This window comes from Meleagris gallopavo, chromosome Z, assembly GCF_905368555.1.
Source record: "Meleagris gallopavo chromosome Z, MGAL_WU_HG_1.1, whole genome shotgun sequence".
In the NCBI taxonomy this organism is placed as follows: Eukaryota; Metazoa; Chordata; class Aves; order Galliformes; family Phasianidae; genus Meleagris; species Meleagris gallopavo.
The window spans coordinates 66,087,171-66,113,057 of record NC_139435.1 but is presented as its reverse complement, the minus strand read 5'-3'; the positions used below and the strand labels follow the sequence as shown (position 1 = coordinate 66,113,057).

The following is a 25,887-nucleotide window of genomic DNA, read 5'->3' as shown; positions in this document are numbered from 1 at the left end:
TATTTTAATGCACACTGATAGAGAGGGTGAAGGTGACTTTCTGTTTGTTGTAGATTCCCTAACTTCTTAAGGCCTCACTAAAAGACAAGACTGTTGTGGTAGTACTTACCATCATTATCTGACAGAATTGAAACGAATGCACTTTGAATATCCTTGAGGTGAGACTGAAAGATGAGAAAAAAGGATATTATTTGTATGATCTCAAGACAGTCCCTAACAGATAGACAGAGGTAAACATATGAGTATGGTCGTCTATTTGAGCTACAACTATGACACAAAAAGTGTCATTCTTTCAGACTGGTAAGCAGCTGCTCGACCTTCATTCACAGAATGTAAGTCATTTGCCCAGCACCTTTTTATAGCTACTGTGTTATTAGTAAACCACAGTTTCTTCTCCTTGTTTAATACATATCAGTAATGTGGCATAAGTGAGGCATCCTCTAGGCAAGGGACATCAAACTAGAGGATTTTGCTACTCCCACAATATGCACTGTTAGAACAGCGTAATATCATACTAGCTCTATGTAGGGAAAGGATGGTTGAGAATGCTTTTTTTTTTTTCTTTTTTCCGTTGGGAATGTTTTAAGTGCCTTCTTGTATAGCAACCTCCACACCGTGTGATTCTCATCAGAGACAAGCACTCTAAGCGCAAGATTTTTCAAACCACAACCAAAAATACCAAGTACACGAAACATAACTTCTGCTCAGTAACAAAGTTGTGATGAATTCTGTAGAACAAGGTCATGAAATTACACCTCGCTCTTCACTTTCTTCACCTCTTAAATTGCCTTTTAGTGTTTTCCAAAAATAAATCCTAATAACTATACTGATACCCATCTCTTCTTCCTAAGGAAATATGTACTGGCACTTCATCTTATAAAATGGATTTACACTGTGCATACTCTGACTTGAGTGCAAGTCAGATGTTTGGAAAGATGCTAAACAGCTTTGTTCATCTGACAGACATGATGTTCCTCCACTACAGGAAGATAAGTCATGACTCACAAGTCAGAAAGGACTGCAGCAGCCCTGGGGATAAAAAGGCAATAGAAGTGAAATAGAATTAAAGAGTAAAAAAGCGGACAGAATGGAGGCAAGCCTGCAAAAACAGGGATAAGGAGCCAGTGTCAAGAAAGGGACATATTCCTTACCTTAATTGCTTTGTGTGTACTCAGCTTCTTCACCATTGACAGAAGCCAGATGCAAGCTGCTTGCCTAACATGTGGGTTGGAGCTGATAATGTGCTTGTTCAAAATTAGGTCTAGGACCCAGGGAACCAAATCATTTACCTTCAGATCTAAATGAAAGAAAGGTAGACAGGAAGGAAGGAATTTTCAGAGTCAGACACGCATTTTTTATTTCCATACAACACGTAGCAGCAATGCAAGAGCTACTCACAAGTGAGTAAGGAGGTGAGGCCTTATCCTTTGCTTATTCAAAAAAGATGTACAGTGTAGCTTCTGGGAAACTGTTTCTCTTAAAAGAAACTCTGAAGAGAGCTCTCCTAAGCATACAATGATAGTGCTTATGGCCCAGAGAGTATGAGTACAGAAATATTCATGCTGTGTACAGTTCATTGCGCTTTTTTTTTTGTAGCGTGTGTTCAGATTCAAAAATCCTGGAGCAAATGCAGGGTTTGGTTCTGCCCCATCCTGAACATGTTCAGCTTTGTGTTCACTTGAGATCTAACACCATCTCTATCAAGAGGCAATGAATTAAATTTCATAAAAAAGCTACTTAAAAATCACATGAAATAATGTTTTCTATCTACTCTTTCATATCAACCCTTTGAGTAGTTGGATTTGAAATGGTGAAACAACTTGTTTACAACTCAGTATTGCAGAACAGAGCGAAGTGCAGCGTAAAATGTCTGTTACTTCTACTATTAATCAAACACAACAGATAATAAAGCCACAGCTGTGAGATTTCACATTTCTCAACCTACACCTTTGTATAAAGAAGACATACCTGGGGCAGGGATATATTCCTCCTCTGTGACTGTCCACACATCACGTGCAGCCACCGAGCTGGTTCCTATGGCAGCACTGGTAATAGCTTCACCCACAGTGAACTGCAGTTCTATTTGTTTGGCCTAGGAAACATAGAAGAGCCTCACTGAGTACTGACTGAATGAACACCAAAAGTTTTGGCACTTAATGCAAAAACCCACAGCCCATTACTTAGTCCCAATACTCAGCACTAATTTACAATATCACACTTTTGGTAAGCTTCTAAGTCTACCTGGTGACTTAGATCCCTTGGAGCTGATGAAAGCAGTGCTGATGTCAAGCACTCCAAAATGAATAGTAAGAGCTAAAGCAAGAATTTGCCAGTCTCTATGTAACATAAAGAACAGAAAAAAAAAAAAAAAAAAAAAAAAAAAAAAAAAAAAGGGATAGGATCAAAACAAAGTTTAAACAAGATCACCTGTCATTAACAAAAGTTACCGTGACTCTAAGAAATGAACAATCTTTTTCCCACATGAAAACATCTGAAATTTTGCTTTACTTCTCTGTCTTCCTTCCATTATTTCTTTAAGCCCTGAGGAACAGAATATGTAGAATTCTGCTAATTTTTTTATCCGTCTTTGTGGTGAATCTTTATCTCTTAAGGACTGACTACTATATCTGCTAATACCACTGCTCTCCTTACTCTCCGTAAGAACAAAACACTCATATAATCTGGACAAGCAAGCCTTTAGCTTCCTGCAATCTAAAATAAGCTGTTTTTCAGTTGTTTTTTTTCCCCCTTCAAGTAGATATTTTATAAAGGAAGTTGTAATGTCCCTGAGCAGTTCCAGGTCAGAAACACAGCACTCAAAAACATGATTTTGTAGATGTGTACACAATGTTCTTGCTATTCTTGCTTGTTTAATCACATTGGACAAAAACTCTGCAAATTCTGTCTGTTTCATACTCAATAAATGATTCTACAATGCTGAATTCTATGCCAGTATGAACAAGGAAGAAAGATAAAAACAAGCTGTAAAGAAAGATACTAAAAATCTCCCCGAGTTTTAATTTTGCAGCCTGCAGTGTGGAAATACGTATAGCAGCTCTGCAGTACCGCAAAAGAATGCGGTGCACTACTGGTGGACTTAGGCTGACAACAGATCTTCCTATAAATAAAGCTTCTAATTCAAGTGAGTTACACCAGCAGATGTACTTCTGATGAAAAAGAACATGTATTTATATTACCACCTCGTAGGATATACTGAATGCCAAAATACAGACTTATGGATTCACTACTAAAAGCTGTTAATATTTACTGTGTAAAGGTAGTCCCCTTGAACTAGGGACACATACTTCATCTCAAAGACTGGGGCACAGATCTCAGCAGGCAAGCTTTTAAACTGCGGCATAAAACATTTTAGAATTTTACATGCCCCAAACCCATCTTAGCTCTCTACTTCATTCCAGCTTTAACAAAGTTAGAAGCACTACAGATGACAGCTTCTTCGTAAAGCTGTCTCCAGAATACACAGAAAAACACTCAAACAGAAATACTGATGAAAATACGCTAGTTTCTCACCTCCACAGAATCCATTAAACCTTGCAACAGTAGCTTTTGGTGGGGAAAATCTCCATCTCCCACAGGAAAGTAACCCAATGTTTGTATTGCTCGTTCCTTCATCTTAAATACAAAGAAAACCAACAACAATTGTATTATCTTCCTGTAAGTTCAGAAAATACACTTTCAAACCTCTACTCACCTTCTTACTAAAGTTTCACTTACAGTACCTGAAGTTAGATATGCAATAGACTTATTAGCTAATTGCTGCTCCTCTCTTCCAAAACACAGTTTTCCATATGACACAGAGCAAAATAAATGTCATTGTTACGTTTGACAATTATTCTCCGGAAGACATTCCCATTTTCCCTGAATTAAAATTATCCGTTTTTATAATTTTCATTCCATAAGCTTCTGCTTGGGTATATAGAAAGCACACACAAACAACTGCTGGACAACACTAGATATTCTGAAAACACTTATTCCAAATCTAACTTGCTAAAGCCAACAACTAGTCCAAACAGGTTCAGTAGTGAATTCTTTAAAAAGCAAGGCTGAGTTGGACAGGTAATACATTCCAGAAATGAACAAGAACCATAACAATGTTATAAAATCTTGCCTTATTTGTTTCCTTGCTGGAAGGGATTCGGGCCAGTAAACTTTCAACAAGTTGCAGCTTTGTAAAGCCTGTGCCTTCACTGGGGATTGGCAAGGGGCCATTTCTGCCAATCTCTCCGAGAGCAGTGCAAGCAGCCACCACAAGGAAGGGAGAGGTGCTGTCCAGGAAAGAACCTACAGGAGAAAAACAGGATGACTTGGATCATGTTTTATTATCTAACAGAGAATAAACAAGTAGCAAGGTGCTTATTTCCTTTACAACTGGTAGGAAGCATTACGCTCCAACAAAATCAAAAGGTGAGGAGACAGTGGGAGGAATCTTGGCAGTAGCACCACTCCTCATTGGGCTTTGTTGGTCAGTGAGCAAAGAGTCCATCTAACTCATGCTGAAAAGGGTTATATCCATACACTCATCACATAGTAGTTTCATAGAATGTAAATTCTATCATACAAAGTGAACTCAGGATTAACAGCATCTACGGACCGAACATCTCAGAGAAGTCCTCAGTCTGGGGAAGTTTACAAACAACTGTTACATGCAGCAAAGTGTCAGGTGGAAGTTACCTATTGTCTCTGTTGTTGACTTTATGAGCTGCTCTTGTTCCGGCATGACTGCAGTGTTTGGCTGTTCTATGTCATGTAGCTCCATTGCTCTGATTTTCCCCTTGGCCAAGTACCTTCCTATTGTAAATCCCAAAGCCAACAAGGATCCATGTTGGACCTCCGGGCTCTACAGACAACACCAACAGTGCAAAAAATCTCATTTTCAAAGTAAGTAACACTTTCCACAAAGCGCTGATTTAAGAACACACATAGATGAGCCAGCTGGGAAGAAAGCTGAGATCTTACATACAATACAACAAGAGTTTGATATTGCTAGTGCTCTCTGATGGAGTCCTTTAGGATAAATTAACAAAACTACTAGAGACTCAGGAGGACAGACTTAGAATTTAGCATCAGAACTCACAGTCCTAAAGTCTTCCCATTGGAGGCTAGGCCAGGAAAAAAATAAAAATTAAACAAACAAACAAACAAAAAAAAAACACCATGATTTTTAAGTACAGACTTATCTAGATGGGTGCTTCTCCCCTTTATACATATACTATATATATGTAGCAAGCCACCTACACTGCAGTTCTTATTGAACCACTGAAGATCTCTGCCACTCTTACCAGCACAGATTGAACTGTTTTTGTACGTTCACAAGAAACCAGCAAAAATCTGTGCTAACATTTTGTTGTTCTAAGATTACAGTGCTCTTAATTGTAAACCACAGTCTACAGAAAATCAGCCATGGCTTCACAGCCTACTGGTAAGCAGACCACTGGGACAGAAAGGAGCCGGCTTCACTACTCCAGAACCTGCACCCTTTTACAGCTATGCAGTGATGTGGCCTTGCATCATGGCCAGACTCAAACCAGGTCTGTTAATTAATACACAAAATAACCAAAATTTCTTGTCAGCATTGGTCTGTTTCCTGAAATGTAAAATGAAGCCTCACTAACTTCTGCAGAGAAAATGAGATTAAAAGGTTTTGGGAAAATGCGACTTAGACATACTGATACTTTCCTTCACTTTCAGAATTCAAGATATGTTGGCAAAGAAATATGCCCCTTATTCATCTCTCCAGATAAGAAATTTTCTCAGCTCCTTCCCCACTCTGTAAGTGGCAAAAAAAATGGAGAAAGATATGGACAAGTGGAGAGAGATGGACAAACAGTGAAAAAAAACCCACCATGTGGATGGGAGACAGTGCTAGGGGAGGAGGAGGGCTGCTGAGCAGTCTCCTATGGGGTGAGAAGAAGCTGGGCTTCAACCAAGCTCCAAGGCAACGAGATGGTGTAGGGCCAGTGGTTAGCTAGGGAAGGGGAATGAGTAAGAAGACGAGATCTTCCTCCGTCTGTGGGTGCCTTAAATTGCCCAGAAATATGGAATTAGGAAGGTGTTGGTGATAAGAAGTTTGCTCTATTAGCAATCAGTGAGACAAGGTATATCTGAGGGAGTAAAACTCATAAGTGTGTGACTAAACTGGTTCTACTTTATGAGAAGTGTCTCAAGAAACCCTCTTATTAAACTTAACAACAGCTTCAGGTATTAATTTATTTAGAAATCTGTTCCACTCATCTACAGCAAAATTCCCTTCCAAAACCCAGCTAGAAGCCAGCTAGTTAATTTTTCACTCAGATTAAGGCTAATACATCCAGAACACACTGTAAGGGGTTCAGATTTCCCACCAGTTACATGACACTGAAAAGCCCAGCAGGAAGCAAACAAAGGAAGGTAGTTACATGATTGTCTTTTGTCATCTTGATCAGCTGCTCCACAGAGGCCCTAAGCTCATTTCCAGACATTGTAGACAGCACTACAGAATAGAACAGGGCAGCGAGCTCACGCATTTCTTCTTTGTTTGTGTTCATCAGGCCCTGCAAGAGATTTTTAGTAAGAAACAAAACATGGAATCAACTAGTGTTCATGCAGAGTTCCAACCTTACAGCTACAACAGCCGTGCACTGGCATAAACAGCATTTAATTCTTTAAACTCAGAGTATTATTATTTAGTAAGAAACAAAGCACTCACTACAAAGCATGGATTGCACATTAAACTTTAGCAGGGATATTACCAGTAGCCCCAGAAGGGGTACTCACTAACTCTCAGATAAATAGCTGATTGAATGCTTTGCTGAATTTTGTTTTCAGAGAAAAGCTTCCATATTTCACATCCACATGAAACTTAAAAAGAAATAAACAAGAAAACCCACCAAACTTGCAGAACTGCAAAAACACTTTTCCCCCCCCAGTCTACCACAGGCTTCAGTTTCTTTTTTTATTAATCAAATGGAAAAATCTGTAGAGGTCAAATCACTTAAACACAACACACAAAAAAAAAAAAAAAAAAGCACAGCATTGAGGAAATCACAGTGTAAATTTATCCATTTTGTATTAGAGATCATCTGACATTTAAAATTGTTAAAAGGTTGAATTTTTGAAGCCTCGGACCATTTGATAAGATGGAACTAATGGCAAAGGTTAGATTATGTGTATAATGCAACACACTCACATGAAAAATTCATACTTTAAGCTTTCAATGATTTAGTTCATCAGAAGTAATACAGATGTGAGCCAAGTGAAAAAAAAAAAAAACACAACAAACAAGATATGAGATCTGTCAAGCTCTTGAAATATAACTCCAATTTCAGCTGAAAACATGTATCAGATCATGTTGCTGACTTCTAACAAGCTCCTGGAACTGTTCTCTCCACTTGGCACAGTGAAATTACAAAGGATGATTTACAACTGGAAACTTGGTCATATCAGTTACCATCCCTAGAAGTTTGCAAATGGACGTGAGATCAAAGAAAGAGGTTTTCCTGCAAATGAGAAACAATAATGAAGAGGATAATGCTTTTAATCCTGTTCTTTGAGGGTGATATTTGGACTTAAATGAGGTGAAGTAAACTGCATTCAATGCAGTGCAGGTTTCAGCATGACAAGTAATTAGAACACGTTTTAAGCTTTTCTGCTGACAGATTCCCCAAAAAGAAGAAGTGGCAATCTGTAATAGTTTAGCAAATCATGGATGCTTAAACAGGATGAAAAGAAAAGAATTCAAACAAAGGTGAGTTCTCTTTGGCTTAATATGTCCGTAGGCTTCAGTTTATCAACTCTTTGTACAGAGCTAATAAAATAGCAAACAACATAAAAACAACATTCCATAGGACAGGCTCTAAAAAAATTACAGACCTACTAATCTCATTTTCTGATAAGTCTTTTGCATCTTCTAACTGGAACATTCCCATTTATATACAGTTCCTTCAAAAATTTGCAGAATTATGTTCTTGGTTTTCTTTTGCTGTTCAGCAGATTTCTGATCAAGGGAAATACTGACTGACTGTTCCAGAAGGATCACTAATATATGTTACACAGATTGCATAAGTAAATGAACAAAAACAATAACATCAAAGAATCAAAAAATACTTCTTCCTACTCTGCCCTCTATAACACTGAATGAGGTGGTGTTCAGTCCAGGTAAAAGTAACAGATTTGAAATTAAGTGTATACTTGACAAATTAAGCTCCATTTCACCATGGGAAAATGCTTGATTTTGCTAATGCCAAATGTCTCTAACATGCTCCCTCCTCACTCCCCGTGCCTTCCCCCAAAAAAGTTACAGAAAAAAATAAAATCAGCAGGTTTCAACACACCCTTATCCAATCCATTTTGTCTACAAATCTGGTGGCTAGCTTCTCTGGATACACTGAAACAACTTCCAGAAGGCAATACATGACTGGCAAACCTAAACAGGAATTAAAGAATCAGGTTATTTACAAGAATCAAACAATCCTCAATAAAAAAATGTAAAAAGTATCAGGTATTTTGAAGTACCTGCTTACAATTCACTAGGGATAACAAAAAATACATAATGTTAGGGTACTGTATTTCTTAGGGATATTAGATAAATTAATAGTAGCAAACACTGTGGTAGAAACTTCTTCTGAAGGCATTCAAATGCTTTAAGATTACAATTGTCATAGATTTTTGTTATCGGGAGGAGGAAGACAATATTCACAGGCAAGGAAACTGCTGTAGACAGTGGGTTCACAGCTTTATAACACTATGTCAGCTGCTGCTGAGACTTTACTGTCCTACTACCTCACCTACTCAGAAGCATAGAAGGGAGCATGTTTACAATGAAGAGTAGATAGTCTGTGTTGCAACTCTGCAATTCAAAGCAATGGGCACTCATTTCTAATGAATGATTTCATAAAGATGGTGCTCTTACCTCCAACACCACCTAACAGCTGCTGTAGTAGGCCAATATATATCTGTACAGGATTGGTTTCTGCACTTTTGGAAGAAGAAGTGGAAGAGGAAGATATGTGGTTGCCAGACATGAGGTTTCGTATGTAACGTCCAATGGCTGGGGCATGGTCTTGCATATCTGCCAAGCTCTGTGAGGTTGGTACCACACCTGCACTGTGAGCAAGACACATCCGCAGGTACAGGACTATCTAAGTAGAGCAGAGAAAAACAAAAGATCCTTACGAATGAATGCAAGAGCACTTTGGAAACTAAGAAGGAGACAAAAAAAGAGCAAGGAATAGACTATATTCAACATAACTGAAATAAGACAGTTAATAATTAATGAACTTAAGACAGAATAGCTAGCAATGATACAGGTGCATATACAAGGTGCAAGAAATCTTCAGATCACTTCCTTTTTTTAATTTATTTTTGTTTTTTACAAGCTGTTGCAACCTGCCTGGAGGAAGGTCAGCTTGCACCCAATACCAATCAGACAGGCATCCAAATGCAACTCAGCACATTACTAACATAGATATTGCATCACATCTGAACTTGTCTCCAGTTGAGAAGCCAGGAAATCTACTATGAAATGAATGGCCCCAAAGAACATAAAAGGGCTTAAGCAGAGGATTGCCAGTTTCTTCCTCTGAGAAGGTGCAACACTAAATATGCTTCAGAAAGCAGTCGGACAGCCCTCCTAGAAACACTTCTCCCAACCCCTTGTGACAATTCAGTTCAGACCTCTCTATTTAAGGACAGAGGGATAAGATAAAGAGAAGTTAATTGCAACAACTGATTATATGTGGAAATTTTGGAATGTGAGATTACTTTCTAACTACTAGCTTCTTATATTATTCTCTAAATAAATAACAGTAAACGTATCCAAGGAAGTAAATGCAGAATTACCTCTCCAAACATGGCAGGATTGAAAGGCAATGCTGCAGTTCCCGTCATATATTTAGCTGGAGTTTTCATTCGGTGAGAGGCCTACACAACAGAGTATATTAAGAGTGAAACATTCAGACCCAGGTACAGCAAAGATGTTGGAAAGGTCAATGAAGTTTTGCTGATGCAACTGTTTATCCTCCACTTAGCAAGTGAAAATGTACAAGAGAACAATAATGGCAGAGGAAACTTGAAAAGATGACCTGAAGTGTACTGCAGGTCCATCACTTTTACCTTCCTGACAAAACTCAAAAGTGGAAATTCTCAATTCATGAGCTGCAGGGGAGACCAGAGGAGGAACAGTACTCTTTTTTGCCCATAGAGAAGGGAGAAAAAAGAAAAAAAAAAAAAAAAAGAAAAAGCTTTAAAATTCAGAAATAGAATACCTCAAACTTCCAACCAGAAGATTACTGTGAGAAGTGTTTGTTTGTTTGTTTTTTTAAAACCAAACTCGGCAGATAAAGTCCTACTCTTTAAAATACAAAAATGCAATTTGTGAAGAGGGAGAAGAGGACAGCAACTTATGCAGGAAAGGCATTTTGCATTTTGGCCTGCTGTGCTAAGCAATTCATATAAACTCCTCAAACACCTCTAACACTCACACAGTTAATGATATGTGAAAAATTAACACTTAAAAGCCCTAACCAAAGGAATGGACCTCAAAGATATTTTTATCGTATCTTCAGGACATTGAAGGAAGACCTGAGAAGTGCTTGAAATTATTAGTTTTAAATATGCCTAGGAAAGAGGGAATCTTGTTTTCCTCTGTAGTGATTAAACTAGGTTAATCGTTAATGTCACTTAGTGACAATACAAAAGTCAAAGAAGTTAAAATAACTACATGAAACAGGCACTTATTAGTGCTAAAACTCATTTTTTGTTTCCTTTTTTAAAAATCTATTTGAACAAGAAGTGGTTTGGATATAAGTATTTACCTAAACCTTCATATACCTCTAATACCAACAAAGTATAATACTAGCAAAGCACAAAATTTCACAAAAAAGTACCTCATCTACGAGAGTTTTGTTGTCACGGATCTCATGCAAAATTATACTTCTTACATTTAGAAAAAACAATTTAAAATCTGAACCATAGATAGATAAAAAAAGAAGGTACTGTTAGAGAACTTTCACAACATTTCTACATTATTTAAGCTTATCAGAGGTACTATCCACAGAATTGTGTAACACAAACTAGATTGTCAACACCACCACAGGCAATTTCTCACGGCCAACAGTTAGGGCTAACTTATTGATGCTGTTTTTGGAGTATCATTCTGCTGGAGTTCCGAGAGGCCACAAAATAATGCTTGTATGGCCTCTGGTTTTCGTAATAGCAGTGAAGATGAACAGCTTGACCTGAACTAATTCTGACCCTTGCAGAAGATAGAGGAAATGGAGATAGGGATGGAAAAATTCACCCTTATTACATGCTTAAGTATCAGTCTTGCCATTTAGTAGAACAGGAGCACTTTACCTTCTCTTGAATATAATGAACCATTTCAGGGAAGGAAGGCATCTGCTTCGCAGAACTCTCCTTTTCATTTTTACCAGGAAACGTTCTCAGCACTCGCTGGGCTTCTCCGTGTACCTCCTCCCGCCTTTCAGGAGAAAAGATGAGAAACAGATGCTATTTGCACAGAACAAATGAACAACAGTCTTTAATGAACAATGAGATCTCAAAACTGAGCAAGAGCAATCAGTTTTAAAATAGAAATGCCTTTCTGAAATGAAGTGGAAAGAAAGTATGCACTGGAACTTTATACTGTTTATTATACAGAGGGAGAAGAAAAAATGCACTGATGAGTAGCTGCCATTAAAAAGTCTGGATCAGACAAGCTCTGCATGTCTTAGATCCTACTGATGATCACACTCAGATTCCAGTTCCCATGTCCTTGTTTGCCTATCTTCCTACTTGGACTCTAAGTGGGGGACAGGATGGAAGTCCTCATCACTTCCTATCTATAAGCTTTGGATGACACCAACCAGGTTTATTGCTCCCTATGTAGCTGAAGGTCAACACCTAAAACAGCACTGACACTGCAACAAACTGCTCTGTCGCTTTCTCTGTTGCTAAACTTTCCTTAGTTATACAACAGCTGCACGAATTAAAAAAAAAATGGAGCAATTAAGTATGCTGGAGAAAAAAAGACATTTAAGTGACAAGAACAGATAGCTGTGAATGAAATGATTACTATAATTTAACAGTTCACCTGCTCTTCAGCAGCAAATGGCAACCTGTATGAAAGCAGACTCTGTTTCAGACTCTCTACAAATCCAAGATAAAAAAATAGGTTGCCACAATTTACAAGGTAAAAAAATAATGGCAACTGTAAAGGTAACCAGAAGCACTATTACACATTTGACTTTGTGACTGCAGTTGATCATTAGCATAGAATCACAGAATGGCTTGGGTTGGGGAAGATACCTTTAAAGCCCACCCTGCTCAACCCCTGCTGTGGGCTGGTAGCTACCCACTAGATCAGCCTGCTCAGGACCCCATTCAACCTGGCTTTGAATGCTGCAGTTCACCAGAAACAAGAAAAAGAATTCAAGCCAAATACAGCATAGGAAACATAAACAGTTGTCCACAGGACTACTAAGAATGCCACTGTGTTAGAGGACAATTTTCAAGTAACTGTATTTGATTTTTAGTACATTAGTTCTCAGGCATTTATATTATCTATCTATATACACAAATACACATTTAATCCAAATACATACTTCTTTTATATATATATACATACATCTTTTATATATATATAGATTATATATATATATATATATATATTTATGGATGAATTGGATGAAAATAATTTAAACTGAAAAAAATAAGGTTAATAAGAAAAAGAACTTACGGGTCTCCTGCTGCTAACAGCAGTAAGTATCTGGAAGGGATATGATCTGGAGGAAACACTGTGCTAGCAAATTTCACAGCCACTTGACGTACTTGAACTTCAGGCTTAAAGAGAACAGATAAACATATGGCCAAGTTGTAAATGAACACCAGTGATCTGCACTCACCACTGTGTTTATCAGCAATCATCCACTCTGTCCTCTTGCACCAACTTAACACGAAAGGGTCTGTAAGTTTTTGAGACATTGCTCTTGCTAACTCTTCATATGGCAGGAAATGGAGAAAAGCTAGCTTCCCACATATGCCCAAGTGGGAAATTAAATGGTAAATTAAACACACACACAATTTTGGGAATTACAAATCAGAGTTATCACTAATTCTAACATATCTGAATCGTCTCACCAAAGCAGTTTAGAACTGAAGAATGATACATATAATCTATCCTTGAAAAAGAGAACTCTGCTCAGGAGCAACACAATCAGAAACACTGATTCAAGAAGACCACTGTCTCTGCTAGCTTCAGATTTAAAACAGATTTAAGAATGGTATTGCCTGGAGACCTAGATTGCTGGAGTACATAGGCAATCACCATGAAAACAGTCCCTTACACAGCTATTAGTGCAACAGCTGGAAATATACATACCTCAACAGTAACCCTAAGTACCCATGAACATGCAATATACAAAAGCCACTCACTAAAAATTCAGGCCCAGACCTCTGCAGAATCCTGAGGAAAATCAAGACACTTAGTGAAGTCTGGATTAGTGTCTCAAATCTCTTTAGGAGGAGACTATGAGAGAGGTACACCACAGTTGTAGATACTGTTTCTTTGTGAAACAGAACACAAACAGAAAACTGCATTAACTTTCCTCCAGCCACCACTGCAACATATTACAAACATTTCATGGCAGAATATTACATTCAGCAAGAAAACAAGGTACGTTGCAAAAGAAGTCAAGGCACAGGGTCAGGAAAAAGAAGACTGCACAGCTCTTATTTTAAGGTACTTAATTTTGACATGAATGGAAATACCTTTATTAGATAAGAAGCTACAAGAGCTTCCATCAGAGTACGCTGGGCTCCTTCCAAGTTACTGTATGCTCCAACCATCATAGACAAGGCCTCCTGAATGGCAAGCCTTGTGTCAGCATCTTCCTACAGTAGAAAACATACTTCTGTTACTTTACAGTGTACAGTGACAAGAACTAAGCAAAACCAGCATGAAATACTGATGATTTCACAAAACCCCGTCAGCACCCACCTTGCACAAAGCTTCAAAAAACTGCTGTACCAGTGCTATATCCTTGGTAAAGAGTTGAGGCATTCGGCTGAAACAAGATATTTTCATTCATGAAGGTTTGGGCTTTTTAAACTGAGTTGTTTCACTTTTTATTGATCTTTCCCTCACTCTGTATTTTAACTGTCAAACAAAACACAGCCAGTACAGATAGTCTGCTCTATCTTATCCATTTCCACCACATAGCAGAACACCCCTCATCACAGTTGGAAATCAAAATATTGTAGGGAAAAGGAACTAGATCACCAGCAAAGCACTGAACATACCACTTGTCCAGTCACATGCCTTCTAATCTTTGCTGTACATTCCTTAAATTTATGTTTCTGACAAGCCACAAAGTGGAACCATTTTATAAATTCTATACATTATTCATGAGCTGCCATTAATCACTTCTAAAGAAGCTATCAGCCAAATGCATATTTTATTTTACACCTCCATAGTTACCAAGAATGCTTTTCTCTGTGCTGTACACTCAATTGCAAAACTGGCAGGAGGTTCAGGGCTTGCTGTTGATAAAATAACACATTTCTGTAAAAAAGCTATTCAATGACCCACTACTTAAATGGCACTTCTGTTACCTGGAGAGTTTTCCAACTGCTGAATAAGCCATTGACAGCAATTTTGAATCCTTAAATGATAAAAAAAACATATATGTAACTCAGCAAAACTAGAAATACATAAAGGCATAAAATGTTCTTTAATTAAACATTTATTTTCTATCCTGTCTCCAAAGTGCTCAAGCAGGCACTTCATGGACAATGAATCCTGGAATGTAATGACATCAAAGGATAAAAACATCAGATAGGAACCAAGAGAACATGTTTTTCCAAAAGAAACAGAAAATTAGAAACAGTGACAAAATGCAAATCTTTCTTCTGGTCTCAGTTAATTGGGTTTTACTTTGAGGCTGGTAACTAAGAAGATCTGGCAAAAGTACGAAAAGTACCTGAGGAAGACTGAAACTTTCCACAGACCCTGAACACTAGCTTTATAGAAGGGAAGCTGTCTGAGCAATGAGTCTTGCACATGACCAATTCCATGTATTAAAACATGCCTTTACTCCCTCCTAATCGGTCCTTTTTCATGTCTTTCACAATGGCAGAGGAGATTCACACCTTCAAACACCAATTCAAGCCAGAGGATCACAGCCAATGGTTCAAAGGTACCAGCGAAAGGAGGAATGTTGCACAACAGAGGTCTGGGCCAGAGCAGCACTTGCAATTCTGTTTTTAACATGATTTCCATAGCAATACTCTCACTGGATAAACAGGAAAGTATTACCAGCAGTTTCACACTATAAATGCTTGGCAAAATGGAACGCGTACCTGAACTTGAGGTCTGTTTGCTTCAAAGTAACGACTAATAGGAAATGGATGCTACTCTGTTTCACTCTTTAGATTACCAACACTATTATTTCCCAAGATCTAGGAAATAGTGATCAAGCACCTATCCAGAGCAGTTAAATAAATAAAACAGTTATCTCATAATATATAACCTTTTAAAATATTTCCTTCTTCCCTTACAACTTAAGAAGTGTCCATGGAAAGCCACCTCAGGCAACTACATACAAATAAAAAGATTTATCTGTTACCACCATAAAGATATTTGTCTTTTGCTTGTATGTATATGAAGATTCGCAGTTCTATAAGAAAATAACCTTTCAGCTTACCTCTTTGTATTCATTGATCAGCTTTGTAAGTCCATTTAGAAGCATTGGGCCTAATGGCTTTATTTTACTTTCTGGACAACTGAAATTACAAATATCAAAGAACATGAAATTTTCTGCATCCCTTAAAAATATACTGGTCAATATCACTTTTATTTCCCCTCAATTTTGCAAAATCACAGCTTAACATGGGCAAGCACACATAAAACCCCTGTGCCCCATTATTCTTAAGATTAAAGGAAAAAAAACCATCCTAATTTCTATGAGTTATAGTAGTATTCTTCGACCTTAGTTAGGTTATATATTTAATAAATACGGTGGCTTCTAGGCAAAATGTTAGAACACTTTATGTGCACTCCTGATTACTTACATGATACAAATATGATGCACAAACTGCAGGGACAGACTTCTCAGTTTTGCATTTGTGTTTGCACCAAAGAGTCCATCATAAACCACCTGGACAGACCAAATATGGAACAGATCAGAAAGTGTCCAGTCTCATTTCAAAGATTTTCTAACTCCCCAGCTTCAAGCACCGCTATTATCAAGAAGCTCATTCGAAAGAGCAGCTTAGGAACATACATGTTACCTGAATGTTGGCTGGGAATGTTTCTGCAGCTTGTCTGGATCGTAGAAGATGAGGAACAATCTTTAATTTAACACGAGTGCTGACTGATTCTCGTTTCATTTCTGGTTTCAGAACAGACCCCTGTCATAAAAAGAGCTGAAATAAGACAGGGCATTGTTGCACAGCAGTACTTTCAAGTTTGCTAAATTATCTTCTGCAACTCAGATGAATTGGGACATTTCTTTGAGAAAAAATAATCAACAGCACAAACATTCATTGAAAGCAGAGATCAAAGGAAGCGACAGATCTAAGAAACACGTGTGCGTAGTTTAACAAATAAAATAAGGCAACTACAACTCCAGAAATTAAGTACGTATACAACTCTGTACATAAATCGTACCTCCTTGGTTTTCAATGGTATATCCCCAAGATACACCTTATACATTTTGTTGATGATAGCAGGATTGTTCCAGTCAATTAAACTAAAGAAGAAAACACATAAAACATCAACTTAGGATTCTGAACATTAATTACTTAAAAAAAAAAAAATCATCTTACATTTCACATCACATTTCTATTCTTAGTTGAGTTTAATTAGATTTGACTTCTACCCACTCCTCCCACATAGCATATAATAAGGAAGAACGCGATTACATATCCCAATTATAAATTGCAGTAATGTGACTAAATAAGACATCAGAAATGTACACTTCTTGTCCAATAAAGAAATCTACTGACTGAATATGAAATGGTCATCTATTAAGAAATGCCTCCATATTCATAAGCTGCAGTGTTCTGGTGTTTTGTTGAAGAGGTTGTTTGTAATCCTAGGATTATTTAATCACAGTCTACAAGACCCATCTATTTGCCTACATGATAACTACAGCCATACAATCATAGAATGGTTTTGGCTGCAGAAGACCTTTAAGACCACATCTAGTACAACTCCTTTACCATGGGCAGGGACAACTTTTACTACACCAAGTTCCTCAAAGCCCTATCCAACCTGCCTTTCAGCACCTCCACGGACATGACATCCACTGTTTCTCAGTGGCCTCACCACTCTCTGATTGAGGAATTTCTTCCTAACACCTAATGTAAATCTCCCCTCTTTTCTGTTTAAAACCATTCCCTTTTGTCCTCTCGCTACATTCCCTGATAGGGTCCCTGTCCATCATTCCAACAGATCTGCTTCAACATTTCACATCTTTCCTGAGATGGGGGCCCTAGACATGGATGCAGTAATCCATATGGAACCTCACGAGGGCAGAGCAGAGGACAACCACCTCCCTCTCTCAGATGAAGTCAGCCCTCTTTTGATACAGTTGGCCTTTCAGGTTGCAAGTGCACACTGTGGGCTTACGTACAGCTTTTCATACACCATGGATCTATCAGCAGAATTCTACGCATGTGAGGAAACTGATTAAGTCTATATCCATTCTACACACAGAACACAGTAGTAAGAAAAATCACAATACAGTCCCTTCAGATCTGAAAGAATCTAAATCTCTGTCTGGTGACTTTTCTCAGAATATCTCAATTTAGCTGGTGCTATCTATTGGAGAGACTGTTTCAAACACATATGAATATACAAAATAAGCAAAGGAAACAAATTTAGACATCTATACTTCAAATATTTGAGGAAGACAACTGTCTCCTTCTTTCAGGAAAGCAGCTGATTTCTAAACAAGCGAATTGTGAAATATGCTCTGTTTCTCATAAAAGACTCAACATTGCATATTAATACGTGTTTTGTTCAAATACTTTGCTTTCCAGATATAGAATACCAACACCAAAGGAAAGATGAGACAATCAGTAAAAGAACAGAATTCACCAGACTGTCCTACCTCTCTCCAGACAGTAGAACCATCTCCCCTGCAGCTTCTGAGGCGCATGAACAGACTTGAATGGAGACAGTTTCACATTACATAACTGACTCCAAGTTAAGTAGCTCTCAGCTTCTAGTAATAGAGAAGCTACCCACACTTTCCAAAGACAAATCTATCTCACTCTACATCTTGGAACATGAGCCAACATACTTCACATGGTCAGTGACTCAGCAAACACTATCAACAGCAATTTTCCTAGCCTCATGAACAGTTAATGACAGAAGCATTATCCACAGATGATGAAAGCTGAACTGCAGACAAGCAAAAATGCAAACAATGGTGGCTGCCAAGCTTTCTAGACTACAGTTCACTTCACACTTACAGTCGCTTTACCTCCTATCTAAATCAAATGAAAGTTTTCTTTTCCAAGAAAGGCAGTATCTGTATATATTGACTAGCAGTGATTCACTTACCAAGACCTTACAGGTCAATAGTAAACCACACGGGACAATGTGGAAACCAAGGAGTAAGAAAACGGCTAAAATGTAATACCAAGGATGACTGCAGTTAGAGCTTCAGCTCCAGAGTCTACTGATTTTCCCAGTTGTGAGACTGAGCTACACTGCTACAAATCCCCGCCCATGGGAATAGGCAGTAGCTGTGTGTGGGACAGTGCCCCTCTTTTCCTCAGAGCACAGCCTCTCTGGAGCACTACGTTAGCTGTACTGAGCATTATTAGAAACAATAGCATCATCTTTTCTAAATATCCAGATCTGTACCTTTGTTTGCTCTTCAGTTCAAGGTCTGCTGCAGTGGCCACGCTGTGTCTTGTATCACTGGAAGCTACAACCAGATGTACAACAGCTTCAAGTTCCGGCACCTGCTCCGCTTCAATGAACTTCACTATTCCCAGCTTACACTATTAAACAAAGTGGAAGGTAAATGCAGTTTTACGACATGAAAGCATATGTAAAAATAACCACAGCAATCCAACCGTCTGAAATGCCAGCTTTTGCCTGTTACATTCAAGTTCATATGCTCTCAACAGCATTATTCTCTTGCACCCCTTCAAGCAACTACTTGCTGCTCACTACCTGCATACTGATCAGGGAAACTCTGCTGACACCTGCTAAAAGGGCATAAGTTTCAAAGCATAAGTTTTTTACCTTACTATCTCAAGAATAAGATGCAACAGTATGCTGTGGTCATGCCTGCTTCCCAACGAGCTCAGAGAACTGCTGGCAGAGTGAGGGGGGCACCACCTGTCTCTAACCCACTGTTGGAATGTTTGTTAAGGCACCACATCCAAATTACTCACTACGTTTGCTCAAGCAAATGAAAACCTGACCAGAATTAGCTTAAAAATTTTTCCTTCCTTCTCTTGCTCTGCATGTAGCTGTCCTGGTTGCCACCCCTCAGTTCCCCAGTCAGTTTCTGTGACTGTAAGTACCTGCTCCAGCAGCTCTGGTGTCCATGGGCTATCTCCAATTACTCTCTTAGCTGCATAAAAGCTCATCCCTGGAGGCGGCTGAGGGATTCCAGGACCTCCCATAGTACCTGATGAAGAGCCCTGGCCTGAGGGCATGTTTTGCCGACTCTGAGATTCATTCAGTACGTACCTAAATATGGAATGGAGTTTCATTAGAGGCTTTACCACTTCACATTGCTGATTGAATTGGAGGCTGGAATGGGTGGAATACAAATAACCTATTCAACTTCATGTATTCCTCTTTAATTAATCCACAACTCTAACACAAGACAGAATTTTAATCATTTGAGACACACTATCTTATTACACTTGTTTGGAGAAAAGAAACGAAATCATGAACAAAACAACAAATAACTTGGTTAAGAAAGAGAAGTGTCCACCTGCATTTCTGGGGAAAGCACCTTAGGTTACAAACCAAAATGAATTCTCTCTGCAATATTAAGTCAATACACAAAGTACCAGACTTGGCAAAGTTATATTAGAAGCTTTTGCAACATTTGTATGATTTCTGTGAAAAACCTCAAACTTCTTAAGGGAAATAATGACATGGGCAACACAGCAAAGTATCAGGAAGCAATTTCTGACAACAAAAACACACATATAGGGAAAGTCAGTTTTAGTGCTGGGACAAGAAAAGTTACGTTTACAGAGCTCGGTCATTTTGCAGACTGGCAAATTTAGCAACTCTATGAATATTTGCATATCTTGGCAAAAATCAACCTGCCTCTCCCTGTACACTTGGAAACTAGCTCAGTACAAGCAGTACAAGAAAGCATCAAAACTGTAGAAGAGACCAACAATAACTGTATTGCTCCAGACGGCCACTCTTTGTTCTGCATTTAGTACACAGACAACAAACAGAAGCAAGCAGTCTCAACAGCAAGGACAGATGTTCATCCTAAATCTGCAAGAAGAAATTTTGATGTCATAATTGTAAACAGTTCATTTTAAGCCTTAAAGCCCTGAAGTTAGGCTTTCTGGCTGTTTTACCACATGTAAACTGGCAAAGCTAATTCACAAACAGGTAATGACTGAGCAAGTTCTACCATGCATAAATTAGCAGTCAGCAATTGCAACATCTTGCCCCAGGGAGTAAGACTTAAAAAGAGGGTCAACCAGAGCCACAGGCTAGATGAAGACACTCTTTGAGCACTTTTCTTCCTGAAAAGAAAATGAAAGAAAATGATGCCTACTTTCCCCTAACATCATGGTCTCTCTGAGTATTTAAAAATTATTTGGCATGCTTGGCCAAAGTACAAAAGCATAAGGAACTGAAGTCACATTAAAATGCCTCAGGACTTCACCTCCTGAAGTTACAGACACATCAGTGTGGGAAATGAAGCTAGCAGCATAAACCTGGGCAAACTGACGAAAGCAAGCTGAGAGCAGAGAATTAGACTGGGCATTCAGAACTCTCATCTGCCACACTCAACACTCTCAAATGGCAAAGATGTGGCCTCAAACTGCTGACAGGAACATGCCTTCCAATAGTGCTGCATGGAGAAACATCATATGATCACAATTTAAAAAGTCACTCTGGTAGGTTATTCCACTTGCATATAAGATAGTAAGGTGCCCAAAAGATCCTCCCAGCATCCATGATCTATCAGAAAAAGAAATCTGCTCCAGTGATAGACTTATTTCTATTTTACTTCAAAAGTTTTTCAAGCAATAAAAAGACATTTTAAAATTGGTAGAAAATAACTTCTGAGGAAGTATTGATTTTAGATACCAGAAGATTCCTAACTAATAGTAAGCACTAAATTCAAGTTGTTCTGTAAATTATTCTTGCTCTCAGAAACATGGCACACCATTACAGTTCCATTTCAGATCCAAGAAAATCTTCTCATTAAAAGTTATGTTCTGAAAAGTAGAAGTATTAGACTATGCTTACTTATGACCTTGGAGGATTGAGACTCAAAACTCAACTGCACAAGTTCAAACATTTTGATTTGGTTTCTATTTCAAAGATGTAGTTATTTAAAAGGTAGCGTGTATGCCACATAACTTCACTTTTATCCCAAAAGAGGTCAAAGACAGAGCAGTATAATATCTAATTAACCAGAAAAAACATGTTTTTTTAAGTAAGGAAAGTGTTGATCTCATTCTTAAAATAAAGACTCTGCTTTATATATAAAAATATATATATCCTGAAATATGTAGTCAATTTCATTTGAGGTAGGAAATAACAGTGCATTTTAAATTAAGCTTCCAAGGGTACAGTTTGTGATGTTTCACACATCAAGACAACAACGTTACTTGGACAGCATTGACATTAACTCTTACTTACCCATAAGGCATAAGAAGAACATCCAACATAAAGTCCAAAAGCAGCTGTACAGTCTTTGGTTTTTCAGCAAGATTAAATGGAGAAGCTGCTGCTTTCAGTGGTTCAGCAGGATATTTCATGTGAAAAAGGGTTGGTATTAGAAGATGCATTAGGCTGAAAAACAATTACATTTACTGCAACTATTTAAAAAAAACAACAACACAACAGTTTATTCTTAGCATCAGAGAGATATGTCTTTAAGAAGAGATACTATCCTTAGTAGCAAAAAAAGGTCTTAACAAAACTTAAAATGATTCAATCCAGCGGCCTCTGATACTCAGCCTACTAATCAATGTAAGACAGGATATAAATCAGGATTTGTGTTTAAATTAGACCATGAAGTATGCAAGTATAAACACACACACACACACCTGGAAAGACAGAGTCACTACCTTTCTTCAGCCTTCAGTGTTTTGCCATTATGCCACAAAGCACACCCTATAGCAACGTCATCCATAAGACATGTAAAGATGTAAGTTTGACCAGCCTACAGCAGACGTTGATTGATGCTGTTCAGCTTCAATAAAGCGCCTACACAAAGTAGTTCTGGTATTTATGCACTGGTATACCCAAATTTCCCAAAGGCCCTTTTACTCATGTACTTGCCTGTTGACCAGGGTAAAGCCATGCTCCCAAAGAAAACAAATATCACGACACTTATCTCAGGAACACCAGCAAGATTTTACTGCAAGACCTTTCAGCAAGACTATTTTTAAAATACCTCTATACTGCAACAGTGCTGTAGAATAAATGAAGGAATGATTTTTATGTCTTTTTCCATGGACACCTCAACCTAAGTTGCAGGTCTATAATTAGCAGTTTTCTAGAAACATTTAGCACACAGCAATTCACATTTTCTGTTGTGAAGACACCACCACAGAAGAAGAAATCTAGGAAAAGATACAGATGACTTTATTAAAACAATACAAACAGAATTTACTCCAAGCATACGCATTTATACCTGTCTTGCTGTGGTTGGGGTTTCCCTTCCATTGCAGTGAGAAGAGTTGGAGCCAATTCACATTGTCTTTCCACAGGCAAACGAGGGTATCCCATCTTAACATAAATAATCGTAAAATTCTAAAGAAATTATAAAAAAGAAAACAACACAAAACATAGTAATGCGTAATAATGCAAAATATCCATTCTTTAAACTCTTCTGGAGTGCAGTATTAAAATTTGGCTGCTGGAAACAGATTATGTTTTGGAAGACCAATTTCTTAATTACAAGGCTGAATGGAATCAAAGTTTTTTGAGGGCTGGAAAACCCTTCTAGTGAAGAAAGGTAGGGGAGTTGGGCTTGTTTAGTTCAGAAAAGAGAACACTGCAGGGAGACCTACACTGCAGCCTTCCAGTACTTGAAGGGAGTTTACAAGCTAGAGGGGGAAGAACTTTTTACACAGTCTGATAGTGAGAAGACAAGGGGAAGTGGCTTTAACCTAAAGAGGGGGGAAATTACATTAGATATTAGGAAGAAATTCTTCATTCAAATGCCCTGGCACAGCTGCCCAGGGAATCTGTGGAGGTGCTCCAGGCCAGGTTGGATGGGGCCCTGGGCAGCCTTACCCAGTGGGTAGCAACCAGCCCCCAGCAGAGAGTCTGGAACTCAGCTTTACCTAAGTCACAACTTCAATGAAATCAAACAGTGTTTCCACTTACCTATTTTTCTGAAAGAAAAATGCTACCCATTACTGAATAAACAGAGTCAGCTGCATAGGTAAATTTTCTCTTGAGATGTGTTCCTGAATCATCATATTTAAGAGCTGCAAATGCAATCCAAACAGAGTCCAGAGACAAGACAGCACAGCAGTACTGAGTACTGGACAATCTTTAATTGCTACCATTGATCCAAATCTAGCTTCTAACTGGAGAGAAAGAGCTGTGTGCTCAACAGCCTGCTTGAAATAATGCAAATTCAGTTGTCAAATTCTGTATAAAACAAACCAAAAAAACCCCACAAATCACTTAAAAAACTAACAACAAACTGCTACTATGAGGTTAAAGACTAATAAAGATGAAGGGCTGAAAACACAGGGACTTTTCGGTCTTTAATTCATTCTGGTAGTCCCTCTGAATGAAAATACATTGAGGAAAAAAACAGTAACAGAGATAATTCCAGAATGGTGCTGACAGTTGTGTAAGCTCCTTTTTCCAGCTAGCTCAATAAAATGTGAGACCTAGTTATGACCTACTGGATCTAGTCACAATCTGCTCATCCCAACTACCACTGTGATCAAAATAAATGCTAAGTTCAGCTTGTCAAAGGATCCAGTGAAGAGGAAGAACTCATGGAACACCTACACACAGGGAGAAGGCTGGCAGCCATAGTACACCACTGCAGTCCAATGCAGTGCAGATCTCAGCTGTGTACCTCATTTGTGGCAGTTATTTGGCAAGAAGTACAAGCAACAATTCATAACAGGAACACTTAAAACACTGAAACAGACCTACGCAGCACTGAAGTGGGAAGCATTACATTTCTTCATAGATGGTACTTGCTAAATTTTTTTAGAGCCCACTACCTCACTGCACATAACAACATGCATCACTCATACATCAGTGAACACAGACTTCTGACGCATGCTGCCAAAAGCAGTTTGTCTTCAGATACAGTGGTTCTTTTGCTGCCCTCAGAAGACATGCAGGCTAGAAAACAGCACCTACTTTGCAAACTTTGGATAATCACACTTGTTTGCAGATAATCTGAGATTACTTCCATGTGACCGCAGTTTTAAAGTGGAAATATTTTCCTTTCTGTTTTTGAGGCATTACGTTTTCCATTAACACGTATGACTCAGCAGCCAAACGAGATGAGCAGAAAGCTTCCCTCCGATTTTATCCCTTGTTCATGATTGGTATTTGCAATAGATTTACCACATCTCAAATGACAATTATCTTCTTTAGTCTTTCAAGACATCTAAAACCCTTTTTCCCTTTCTCAACTACATCTAATGAAGCTATTTAGCATGTAGTTTTAAAATCTATAAAATATTCTTAATCTTTTCTTGCTCAACAAGGGTCCTGACCTTAAAAACATAATTTAAAAAAAAAAAAAAAAGTGTTATCATGTGGTCAGAGAAATGCAGATGCTTTAAGTAAGACCCCATTTCTTCGTACATCATGATGAGGATTGGCAGCAATTTGCAGAATGGGGCTGCTGCAATAAGCAGGCGCTATACAACAGGAGCAACAACAATGATTCGTGAAAGATCAAGAGTAATTTTAACAAAATTAGCACCTTAGCTATTTTATGAAACCAAGTTTCACCCCTACCAGGATATATAGTTTAAAAAATGCTTAAGAAGTCAACATCCTTTCAATAACATGCTTGTTAGGAGAACAGACTGAACTAAACGCAGAAGCTTTAAGGAATATTCTGCTTATTTCAAGTAAACCAGCAGCTATTATTAGAAGAACAGATACTTACAGTGACAAAAGACACTGCAGAAGGATCTTGATACTGAACTAGCAATGTCTCCACAGGAAGCTGGATTTTTGGACGACTTTTTATTCGCTTATTCAGATGAACCAGCAGCTCCATGACCTGAGAGGAAGAAAAAATAAAAATAAAAATAAAAAAAATGAAAGAACCCCCACTGCTCATCCACCTGCACTGCCTGGGTGGAAACTAGAAGAATGGAGAAGGAAGAGCCTGGAAAGAAGGGGGCTGGAGGAAGGTGTTTTCACTTTGATTTAGTTCTCACTGTCTTACTCCATTATTAACAGAAAATAAATTAAATTCATCCTCCACAAACCAATTTTGCCTGTGTTGGTAACTGGTTAGCAATCTCTCAGTTGTTATCTTCACCCACAAGTTGTTTCACCTTGTTTTCCTGCTGTGGAGAAGAAGTAAGAGTGACTGGGTGGGCAATCAGCCACGTCACCCCAGCACATAAACAAAGTGCCCTGAAGTACAGTGAAGGCAAGTCCTGAAACTCCTTATTGGTCTATACTTCAGCAGCATACTGGCAACAGAC

General features: G+C 38.3%; 1 protein-coding gene across 4 annotated transcripts in view; it reads right to left on the bottom strand.

The window, feature by feature from the left end:
• ECPAS (Ecm29 proteasome adaptor and scaffold) overlaps nucleotides 1-25,887 on the bottom strand; it is a 59,768-nt gene that overhangs the window by 21,367 nt on the left and 12,514 nt on the right. For all 4 annotated transcript variants that reach the window (XM_085214254.1, XM_085214256.1, XM_085214257.1 and 1 more), the window contains exons 3-26: nucleotides 25,338-25,454; nucleotides 22,872-22,990; nucleotides 21,872-22,024; nucleotides 19,543-19,711; nucleotides 18,872-19,011; nucleotides 16,664-16,745; nucleotides 16,285-16,404; nucleotides 16,066-16,151; nucleotides 15,699-15,777; nucleotides 14,608-14,657; nucleotides 13,994-14,060; nucleotides 13,765-13,887; nucleotides 12,734-12,837; nucleotides 11,353-11,476; nucleotides 9,838-9,918; nucleotides 8,909-9,137; nucleotides 8,331-8,422; nucleotides 6,417-6,551; nucleotides 4,693-4,858; nucleotides 4,130-4,302; nucleotides 3,532-3,633; nucleotides 1,969-2,092; nucleotides 1,152-1,297; nucleotides 110-164 (exon numbers count right to left, since the gene is read on the bottom strand). In XM_085214254.1, coding sequence (XP_085070380.1) covers nucleotides 110-164; nucleotides 1,152-1,297; nucleotides 1,969-2,092; nucleotides 3,532-3,633; nucleotides 4,130-4,302; nucleotides 4,693-4,858; nucleotides 6,417-6,551; nucleotides 8,331-8,422; nucleotides 8,909-9,137; nucleotides 9,838-9,918; nucleotides 11,353-11,476; nucleotides 12,734-12,837; nucleotides 13,765-13,887; nucleotides 13,994-14,060; nucleotides 14,608-14,657; nucleotides 15,699-15,777; nucleotides 16,066-16,151; nucleotides 16,285-16,404; nucleotides 16,664-16,745; nucleotides 18,872-19,011; nucleotides 19,543-19,711; nucleotides 21,872-22,024; nucleotides 22,872-22,990; nucleotides 25,338-25,454 — 2,836 coding nt within the window. The remainder of the gene's footprint in view (nucleotides 1-109; nucleotides 165-1,151; nucleotides 1,298-1,968; nucleotides 2,093-3,531; nucleotides 3,634-4,129; nucleotides 4,303-4,692; nucleotides 4,859-6,416; nucleotides 6,552-8,330; nucleotides 8,423-8,908; nucleotides 9,138-9,837; nucleotides 9,919-11,352; nucleotides 11,477-12,733; nucleotides 12,838-13,764; nucleotides 13,888-13,993; nucleotides 14,061-14,607; nucleotides 14,658-15,698; nucleotides 15,778-16,065; nucleotides 16,152-16,284; nucleotides 16,405-16,663; nucleotides 16,746-18,871; nucleotides 19,012-19,542; nucleotides 19,712-21,871; nucleotides 22,025-22,871; nucleotides 22,991-25,337; nucleotides 25,455-25,887) is intronic.